This window comes from Heterodontus francisci, unplaced genomic scaffold (assembly GCF_036365525.1).
Source record: "Heterodontus francisci isolate sHetFra1 unplaced genomic scaffold, sHetFra1.hap1 HAP1_SCAFFOLD_480, whole genome shotgun sequence".
NCBI classification, from domain to species: Eukaryota; Metazoa; Chordata; class Chondrichthyes; order Heterodontiformes; family Heterodontidae; genus Heterodontus; species Heterodontus francisci.
Window position 1 is genome coordinate 625359 of NW_027141172.1, and position 10221 is coordinate 635579.

At 65.0% G+C, this 10221-nt stretch overlaps 2 protein-coding genes across 2 annotated transcripts in view; both read left to right on the top strand.

Moving 5' to 3' along the window:
- Nucleotides 1-10221, top strand: part of LOC137362382 (disintegrin and metalloproteinase domain-containing protein 33-like) — a 378256-nt gene that overhangs the window by 244689 nt on the left and 123346 nt on the right. The window contains exon 12 of the mRNA XM_068026792.1: nucleotides 7921-8098. Coding sequence (XP_067882893.1) covers nucleotides 7921-8098 — 178 coding nt within the window. The remainder of the gene's footprint in view (nucleotides 1-7920; nucleotides 8099-10221) is intronic.
- LOC137362380 (uncharacterized) lies at nucleotides 1676-6332 on the top strand (the record flags this gene model as incomplete). Its single annotated transcript, XM_068026789.1, has 2 exons — nucleotides 1676-1768; nucleotides 6285-6332. Coding segments are annotated over 2 exons (141 nt in total), but the record flags the coding sequence as incomplete, so codon positions are not given.

Consider the following 10221-nt stretch of genomic DNA (forward strand, 5'->3'; position numbering starts at 1 on the left):
CCCTTCACCCCCTTCCCCCCCCCCTTCACCCCCTTCCCCCTCCCTCCCCCACCTTCCCCCTCCCTCCCCCACCTTCCCCCTCCCTCCCCCACCTTCCCCCTCCCTCCCCCACCTTCCCCCTCCGTCCCCCCTCCCCCCCTTTCCCTCCCCCCCTTTCCCTCCCCCCCTTTCCCTCCCCCCCTTTCCCTCCCCCCCTTTCCCTTCCCCCTTTCCCTCCTCCCCTTTCCCTTCCCCCTTTCCCTCCTCCCCCCTTTCTTACCCCTTCCCTCCCCCTTCCCTCCCCCCTCTCTTCCCCCCCTTCCCTCCCTCCTCTCTTCCCCCCCCTTCCCTCCCCCCTCTCTTCCCCCCCCTTCCCTCCCCCCTCTCTTCCCCCTTCCACTTTCCCCTCCCTCTCCGTCCCTTTCTCCAACCCTCCCTCTATCCCTCCCTTTCACCGTCCCTTTCTCACTCCCTCTATCCCTTCTTTCCTGTCTCCTTTATTTCCTCTCTCCCTCTATCCCTTCCTTCCTTCCTTTCTCCCTCCCTTTCTCCCCCTCCCTTCCTCCCCCTCCCTTCCTCCCCCTCCCTTCCTCCCCCTCCCTTCCTCCCCCTCCTTCCCTCTCCCTCCTTTTTTCCCTCGCTCCCCCTTCCTCCCTCACTCCCTCCCCCTCCCACCCTCACTCCCTCCCCCTCCCACCCTCACTCCCTCCCCCTCCCACCCTCACTCCCTCACTCCCTCCCCCTCCCTCACTCCCTCCCCCTCCCACATTCCCTCCCCCTCCCACACTCACCCTCACCCCTCTCTTCCCCTCCCCTGCCCTCTCTTCTACTCCCCTCTCTTCCCCTCCACTCCGCTGCACTCCCGTCCCCTTCCCTCCCACCCTCACTCCGTCCCCCCATCCCGCGTCCCCCCATCCCGCGTCCCCCCATCCCGCGTCCCCCCATCCCGCGTCCCCCCATCCCGCGTCCCCCCATCCCGCGTCCCCCCATCCCGCGTCCCCCCATCCCGCGTCCCCCCATCCCGCGTCCCCCCATCCCGCTTTCCCCCCCATCCCGCTTTCCCCCCCATCCCGCTTTCCCCCCCATCCCGCTTTCTCCCCCATCCCGCTTTCCCCCCCATCCCGCTTTCTCCCCCATCCCGCTTTCTCCCCCATCCCGCTTTCTCCCCCATCCCGCTTTCTCCCCCATCCCGCTTTCTCCCCCATCCCGCTTTCTCCCCCATCCCGCTTTCCCCCCCATCCCGCTTTCCCCCCCATCCCGCTTTCCCCCCCATCCCGCTTTCCCCCCCATCCCGCTTTCCCCCCCATCCCGCTTTCCCCCCCATCCCGCTTTCCCCCCATCCCGCTTTCCCCCCCATCCCGCTTTCCCCCCCATCCCGCTTTCCCCCCCATCCCGCTTTCCCCCCCATCCCGCTTTCCCCCCCATCCCGCTTTCCCCCCCATCCCGCTTTCCCCCCCATCCCGCTTTCCCCCCCATCCCGCTTCCCCCACCTCCCCCTTCCCGCTTCCCTCACCTCCCCCTTCCCTCTTCCCTCACCTCCCCCTTCCCTCTTCCCTCACCTCCCCCATCCCGCTTCCCCCACCTCCCCCTTCCCTCTTCCCCCACCTCCCCCTTCCCTCTTCCCCCACCTCCCCCTTCCCTCTTCCCCCACCTCCCCCTTCCCTCTTCCCCCACCTCCCCCCTCTTCCCTCTTCCCCCACCTCCCCCCTCTTCCCTCTTCCCCCACCTCCTCCTTCCCCCACCTCCCCCTTCTCCCACCCCCACCTCCCCCTTGCGCCACCTCCCCCTTGCGCCACCTCCCCCTTGCGCCACCTCCCCCTGCCCCCACCTCCCCCTGCCCCCACCTCCCCCTTCCCCCTTCCCCCACCTCCCCCCTCCCCCTTCTCCCGCCCCACCTCCCCCTTCCCCCTTTTCCCGCCCCACCTCCCCCTTGCCCCACCTCCCCCTTGCCCCACCTCCCCCTTGCCCCACCTCCCCCTTGCCCCTTCTCCCACCCCACCTTCCCCCTCCCTCCCCGTCCCCCTCACCTTTCCCCCTCCCCTCCCCCTTCCTCCCTCACCTTCCCCCTTCCTCCCTCACCTTCCCCCTTCCTCCCTCACCTTCCCCCTTCCCCCCTCACCTTCCCCCTTCCTCCCTCACCTTCCCCCTTCCTCCCTCACCTTCCCCCTTCCTCCCTCACCTTCCCCCTTCCTCCCTCACCTTCCCCCTTCCTCCCTCACCTTCCCCCTTCCTCCCTCACCTTCCCCCTTCCTCCCTCACCTTCCCCCTTCCTCCCTCACCTTCCCCCTTCCTCCCTCACCTTCCCCCTTCCTCCCTCACCTTCCCCCTCCCTCCCCCACCTTCCCCCTCCCTCCCCGTCCCCCTCCCCCTTCCTCCCTCACCTTCCCCCTTCCTCCCTCACCTTCCCCCTTCCTCCCTCACCTTCCCCCTTCCTCCCTCACCTTCCCCCTCCCTCCCCCACCTTCCCCCTCCCTCCCCCTTCCCCCTTCCCCCTCCCTCCCCCACCTTCCCCCTTCCCCCTCCCTCCCCCACCTTCCCCCTTCCCCCTCCCTCCCCCACCTTCCCCCTCCCTCCCCCAGCTTCCCGCTCTCTCCCACAGCTTTCCCCACCCTCCCCCCTTTCCCTCCCCCCTTTCCCTCCCCCCTTTCCCTCCCCCCTTTCCCTCCCCCCTTTCCCTCCCCCCTTTCCCTCCCCCCTTTCCCTCCCCCCTTTCCCTCCCCCCTTTCCCTCCCCCCCTTCCCACCCCCCACTTTTCCCCCCCCTTCCCTCCCTGCTCTCTTCCCCCTTCCCTCCCTCCTCTCCCTCCACTCCCCCCTCTCTTCCCCCTTCTCTCCCCCCTCTCTTCCTCCCCTTCCACTCCCCGCTCTCTTCCCCCTCCCACCCTCACTCCCCTCCCCCTCTACTCCCCCTCTCCTTACCCTCCCCCTCACCCTCCCCTCTTCCTCCCCTCCCCCTCCCCTCTTCCTCCCCTCTTCCTCCCCTCTTCCTCCCCTCTTCCTCCCCTCTTCCTCCCCTCTTCCTCCCCTCACCCTCCCCTCTTCCTCCCCTCCCCCTCCCCTCTTCCTCCCCTCCCCCTCCCCTCTTCCTCCCCTCCCCCTCCTCTCCCCCTCCCCCTCCCACACTCACCCTCTCCCCCCCTCACTACCTCCCCCTCCCACCCTCAACCGCTCCCCCTCCCCTCCCCCTTCCTCCCTCACCTTCCCCCTTCCTCCCTCACCTTCCCCCTTCCTCCCTCACCTTCCCCCTTCCCCCCTCACCTTCCCCCTTCCTCCCTCACCTTCCCCCTTCCTCCCTCACCTTCCCCCTTCCTCCCTCACCTTCCCCCTTCCTCCCTCACCTTCCCCCTTCCTCCCTCACCTTCCCCCTTCCTCCCTCACCTTCCCCCTCCCTCCCCCACCTTCCCCCTCCCTCCCCGTCCCCCTCCCCCTTCCTCCCTCACCTTCCCCCTTCCTCCCTCACCTTCCCCCTTCCTCCCTCACCTTCCCCCTTCCTCCCTCACCTTCCCCCTCCCTCCCCCACCTTCCCCCTCCCTCCCCCTTCCCCCTTCCCCCTCCCTCCCCCACCTTCCCCCTTCCCCCTCCCTCCCCCACCTTCCCCCTTCCCCCTCCCTCCCCCACCTTCCCCCTCCCTCCCCCAGCTTCCCGCTCTCTCCCACAGCTTTCCCCACCCTCCCCCCTTTCCCTCCCCCCTTTCCCTCCCCCCTTTCCCTCCCCCCTTTCCCTCCCCCCTTTCCCTCCCCCCTTTCCCTCCCCCCTTTCCCTCCCCCCCCTTCCCCCCCCCACTTTTCCCCCCCCTTCCCTCCCCGCTCTCTTCCCCCTTCCCTCCCTCCTCTCCCTCCACTCCCCCCTCTCTTCCCCCTTCTCTCCCCCCTCTCTTCCTCCCCTTCCACTCCCCGCTCTCTTCCCCCTCCCACCCTCACTCCCCTCCCCCTCTACTCCCCCTCTCCTTACCCTCCCCCTCCCCCTCACCCTCCCCTCTTCCTCCCCTCCCCCTCCCCTCTTCCTCCCCTCACCCTCCCCTCTTCCTCCCCTCTTCCTCCCCTCTTCCTCCCCTCTTCCTCCCCTCTTCCTCCCCTCTTCCTCCCCTCTTCCTCCCCTCTTCCTCCCCTCTTCCTCCCCTCTTCCTCCCCTCTTCCTCCCCTCTTCCTCCCCTCTTCCTCCCCTCCCCTCTCCCCTCCCCTCTCCCCTCTCCCCTCCCCTCTCCCCTCCCCTCTCCCCTCTCCCCTCTCCCCTCTCCCCTCTCCCCTCCCCTCTCTCCTCCCCCTCCTCACCCCTCTCCTCCCCCTCCTCACCCCTCTCCTCCCCCTCCCCTTCCCTCTTCCCCCACCTCCCCCTTCCCTCTTCCCTCTTCCCCCACCTCCCCCTTCCCTCTTCCCCCACCTCCCCCTTCCCTCTACCCCCACCTCCCCCTTCCCTCTTCCCCCACCTCCCACTTCCCTCTTCCCTCACCTCCCCCTTCCCTCTTCCCCCACCTCCCCCTTCCCCCTTCCCCCACCTCCCCCTTCCCCCACCTCCCCCTTCCGCCACCTCCCCCTTCCGCCACCTCCCCCTTCCGCCACCTCCCCCTTCCGCCACCTCCCCCTTCCGCCACCTCCCCCTTCCGCCACCTCCCCCTTCCGCCACCTCCCCCTTCCGCCACCTCCCCCTTCCGCCACCTCCCCCTTCCGCCACCTCCCCCTTCCGCCACCTCCCCCTTCCGCCACCTCCCCCTTCCGCCACCTCCCCCTTCCGCCACCTCCCCCTTCCGCCACCTCCCCCTTCCGCCACCTCCCCCTTCCGCCACCTCCCCCTTCCGCCACCTCCCCCTTCCGCCCTCTCCCGCTTTCCCCCCCTCCCGCTTTCCCCCCCTCCCGCTTTCCCCCCCTCCCGCTTTCCCCCCCTCCCGCTTTCCCCCCCTCCCGCTTTCCCCCCCTCCCGCTTTCCCCCCCTCCCGCTTTCCCCCCCTCCCGCTTTCCCCCCCTCCCGCTTTCCCCCCCTCCCGCTTTCCCCCCCTCCCGCTTTCCCCCCCTCCCGCTTTCCCCCCCCTCCCGCTTTCCCCCCCCTCCCGCTTCCCCCCCCTCCCGCTTCCCCCCCCCTCCCGCTTCCCCCCCTCCCGCTTCCCCCCCCTCCCGCTTCCCCCCCCTCCCGCTTCCCCCCCCCCCCGCTTTCCCCCCCGCTTTCCCCCCCTTCCCACTTCTCCCTCCCCCTCCCCCTTCCCCTCCCCCTTCCTCCCTCACCTTCCCCCTTCCTCCCTCACCTTCCCCCTTCCTCCCTCACCTTCCCCCTTCCTCCCTCACCTTCCCCCTTCCTCCCTCACCTTCCCCCTCCCGCCCCCACCTTCCCCCTCCCGCCCCCACCTTCCCCCTCCCGCCCCCACCTTCCCCCTCCCGCCCCCACCTTCCCCCTCCCGCCCCCACCTTCCCCCTCCCGCCCCCACCTTCCCCCTCCCGCCCCCACCTTCCCCCTCCCGCCCCCACCTTCCCCCTCCCGCCCCCACCTTCCACCTCCGTCCCCACCTTCCCCCTCCCTCCCCCTCCCCACCTTCCCCCTCCCTCCCCCTCCCCACCTTCCCCCTCCCCACCTTCCCCCTCCCTCCCCCTCCCCACCTTCCCCCTCCCTCCCCCTCCCTCCCCCTCCCCACCTTCCCCCTCCCTCCCCCACCTTCCCCCTCCCTCCCCCACCTTCCCCCTCCCTCCCCCACCTTCCCCCTCCCTCCCCCACCTTCCCCCTCCGTCCCCTCCCTCCCCCCTTTCCCACCCCCCTCTCATCCCCCTTCCCACCCCCCTCTCATCCCCCTTCCCTCCCCGCTCTCTTCCCCCTTCCATCCCCCCTCTCTTCCACCCCTTCCCTCCCCACTCTCTTTCCCCCCCTTCCCTCCCTCCCCTCCCTCCTCACCCTCCACTCCCCCCTCTCTTCTCCCTTCCCTCCCCCCTCTCTTCCCACCCCTTCCCACCCCGCTCTCTTTACCGTCCCACCTTCACTCCCCTCCCCCTCTACTCCCCCTCTACTCCCCCTCTACTCCCCCTCCCCCTCCCCCTCTCCCTCTCCCTCTCCCTCTCCCTCCCCCTCCCCTCCCCTCCCCTCTGCTCCCCTCCCCCTCCCCCTCCCACACTCACCCTCTCCCCCCCTCACTCCCTCCCCCTCCCACCCTCACCCCCTCCCTCTCCCACCCTCACCCCCTCCTCCTCCCCTCCCCCTCTCCTTCCCTCTCCCCTCTCCTTCCCTCTCCCCTCTCCTTCCCCTCCCCTCCCCTCCCCTCTCCCCTCCCCTCTCCCCTCCCCTCTCCCCTCCCCTCTCCCCTCCCCTCTCCCCCCTCCCCTCTCCCCCCTCCCCTCTCCCCCCTCCCCTCTCCCCCCTCCCCTCTCCCCTCCCCTCTCCCCTCCCCTCTCCCCTCCCCTCTCCCCTCCCCTCTCCCCTCCCCTCTCCCCTCCCCTCTCCCCTCCCCTCTCCCCTCCGTCCCCTCCCCTCCCCTCTCCCCTCCGTCCCTCCCTCCCTCTCCCCTCCGTCCCCTCCCCTCCCCTCTCCCCTCCGTCCCCTCCCCTCCCCTCTCCCCTCCGTCCCCTCCCCTCCCCTCTCCCCTCCGTCCCCTCCCCTCCCGCCTCCCCTCCGTCCCCTCCCCTCCCGCCTCCCCTCTCCCCCCTCCCCTCTCCTTTCCCCTCCCCTCTCCCCCCTCTCCTTTCCCCCTCCCCTCTTCCCCCACCTCCCCCTTCCCTCTTCCTCTTCCCCCCCCCCCCCTCCTTCCCTCTTCCCCCACCTCCCCCTTCCCTCTTCCCTCTTCCCCCACCTCCCCCTTCCCTCTTCCCCACCTCCCCCTTCCCTCTTCCCCACCTCCCCCTTCCCTCTTCCCCCACCTCCCCCTTCCCTCTTCCCCACCTCCCCCTTCCCTCTTCCCCCACCTCCCCCTTCCCTCTTCCCCCACCTCCCCCTTCCCTCTTCCCCTTCCCCCTTCCCCCCCCTTCCCCCTTCCCCCCTTCCCTCTTCCCCCACCTCCCCCTTCCCTCTTCCCCCACCTCCCCCTTCCCTCTTCCCCCACCTCCCCCTTCCCTCTTCCCCCACCTCCCCCTTCCCTCTTCCCCCACCTCCCCCTTCCCTCTTCCCCCTTCCCCCCTTCCCTCTTCCCCCTTCCCCCCCTTCCCTCTTCCCCCTTCCCCCCCTTCCCTCTTCCCCCACCTCCCCCTTCCCTCTTCCCCCACCTCCCCCTTCCCTCTTCCCTCTTCCCCCACCTCCCCCTTCCCTCTTCCCCCACCTCCCCTTCCCTCTTCCCCCACCTCCCCCTTCCCTCTTCCCCCACCTCCCCTTCCCTCTTCCCCCACCTCCCCGCCTCCCCCTTGCCCCGCCTCCCCCTTGCCCCGCCTCCCCCTTGCCCCGCCTCCCCCTTGCCCCGCCTCCCCCTTGCCCCGCCTCCCCCTTGCCCCGCCTCCCCCTTGCCCCGCCTCCCCCTTGCCCCGCCTCCCCCTTGCCCCGCCTCCCCCTTGCCCCGCCTCCCCCTTCCGCCGCTTTCCCCCCTCCCGCTTTCCCCCCTCCCGCTTTCCCCCCTCCCGCTTTCCCCCCTCCCGCTTTCCCCCCTCCCGCTTTCCCCCCTTTTCGCCCTCCCCTTCCCCCTTTCCCCTCCCCCCCCTTTCCCCTCCCTCCTCCCCCCTCCCCCCTTTCCCCATCTACCCTGCCCCCCTTTCCCCGTCTACCCTCCCCCGTCTACCCTCTCCCCCTTTCCCCGTCTACGCTCCCCCCTTTCCCCCTCCCCCCCCTTTCCCCCTCCCCCCCCCTTTCCCCCCCTTCCCCTCCCTCCTCCCCTCCCTCTCTCCATTTAGCCTTCGCTCCCAACACTGAGCGTCCCTCTTATCTGTGTTGGGGGTAAGGGTGAGAGTGAGTGTGAGGCTGGATTGTTATTGAGGGTGAGGATGAAGGAGTGTGACTGGCTCCTCCTTCCTGTTCCAGGCTCTGACTGCCCCTCCTTGTTTTCCAGACACCCATTTCCACGTGTATTCAGTTCCTGCAGCCAGGCCAAGCTGCGGAATTATTTCCAAAAGGGTGGTGGGATGTGTCTCTACAACAGGCCGGACATGAGTAAACTGTATGGAGCGCACCGGTGTGGGAACGGATATGTGGAGGACCTCGAGGAATGTGACTGTGGTGATGAGGAGGTGAGCAGCGCATCAGTAAAACAGCAGAGAGTCAGGGCCCGGGCCCATAGACCATAGAAAAAATATGGCACAGAAAGAGGCCACCACTGTTAGGGTGCAACTAGCTTAATAATAATGAACAAGTGAGTAGCTGGTATTTTTTTTTGAGTAAGGCAGTTAAAAAGAATCAGGCATGTAGTGTAGGAGACCCCTGAGTGCATCTCACTCTCCAACAGGTCTGAATACTGAGGAAAGTGATGCTTCACCTGGGGAGTGCAGCCAGAGCCAAGTCCATGACACCACAGGTGGCTCAGCTGCACAGCGGGGTACAGGGAAGACTGGAAGAGCCATCGTGATAGGTGATTCAATAGTCAGGGGAACAGACAGGTGTTTCTGTGGCTGCAGACGTGAATCCAGGATGGTGTGTTGCCTCCCTGGTGCCAGGGTCAAGGATGTCACTGAGCGGCTGCAGAGCATCCTGAAGGGGAGGGTGAACAGCCAGCAGTCGTGGTCCACATCGGAACCAATGACATAGATAGAAAGAGGGATGTGGTCTTGCAGTCAGAATTTAGGGAACTTGGTAAGAAATTAGCAAGCAGGACCTCAAAAGTAGTAATCTCCGGATTACTCCCAGTGCCTCGCACAAGTGAGTATAGAAATAGAAGGATAAGACAGATGAATGTGTGGCTGGAAAGATGGTGCAGGAGGGAGGGCTTTAGATTCTTGGGACATTGGGACCGGCTCTGGGGGAGATGGGATCTGTACAGACTGGACGGGTTGCACCTGAACAGAGCCGGGACTGAGTTCCTTGTGGAACATTTTGCTATTGCTGTTGGGGAGGGTTTAAACTAGTTTGACAGGGGGATGGGGTCCTGAGGGTGGACTCAGCTGGGACAAAATCAGAAATGAAAATGGAAGGCAGAAAATTAATGGATGAGTCTGGAAGACAGAGGAAACAAAGGTTAGAAAATTAAAAGTTTGGCAGTGCTCAAGGGGATCTATTTCAATACAAGGAGTATAGCAAATGAAGCAGATGAGCTGAGGGCACAGACAGACATGTGACAGTATGATATCATAGCTATTACAGAAACATGGCTTAAGGAGGGACAGGAATGGCAGCTCACGTTCCTGGTTACAGGGTTTTCAGACGCGATAGGGAGGGGAATAAGAAAGGATGGGAGTGGCAATTTTGGTCAAGGAAACTATTACAGCTGTGAGGAGGGATGATATGTTGGAAGGTTCATCAAATGAGGCCATATGGATTGAGCTAAGGAACGAAATGATGGTCAGATCCTCTGCTATTTCCTCTCTCGCTTCTTTTAACAACCTGGGGTACATTTCACTGGCCCTGGTGATTTATCAACTTTCAAGGATGCTAATCCCATTAATATTTCCTCTCTCCCTATGTTTATCACATCCAATATTTCACACTCTTCCTCCTTAACTACAATATCTGCATTGTCCCCCATTTGTGAAGACAGATGCAAAGTATTCATTAAGAACAATTCCAATATCTTCCGCTCCTACACAGATTATCTTTTTGGTCTTTTATGGGCCCTACTCTCTCCTTAGTTATCCTCTTACTCTTAATGTATTGATAAAACATATTTGGGTTCACCTTGATTTTGATTGCCAATATTCTTTCATGCCCTCTCTTTGCTTTCCTTATTTCCTTTTTGATTTCACCCCTCCACTTTCCATACTCCTTTTGGCTTTCTGTAGTATTGACTTTACGGTGTCGGACATAAGCTTTCCTTTTCTGCCTTATCTTACCCTGTAGCTCCTTGACGTCCGTAGGGCTCCAGATTTGGCCGCCTCACTCTTCCCCGTTGTGGGAATATGTTTACTCTGAACCTCTTGAATCTCCCCTTTGAATGCCTCCCACTGCTCTGACACTGATTTACCTTCAAGTAGCTGTTTCCAGTCACATTCACTAAATCACTCCTCAGTTTAGTTAAATTGGCGATAATAAATAAATAAAAACCAGAAATGCTGGAAATACTCAGCACGTCTGGCAGCATCTGTGGAGAGAGAAACAGAGTTAACGTTTCAGGTCAGTGACCCTTCTTCAGAACAAGCAGATATTCGAAATGTAAAGGTTTTAAGCAAGTAAAGCGGGGGTGGGGCAAGAGATAACAAAGGAA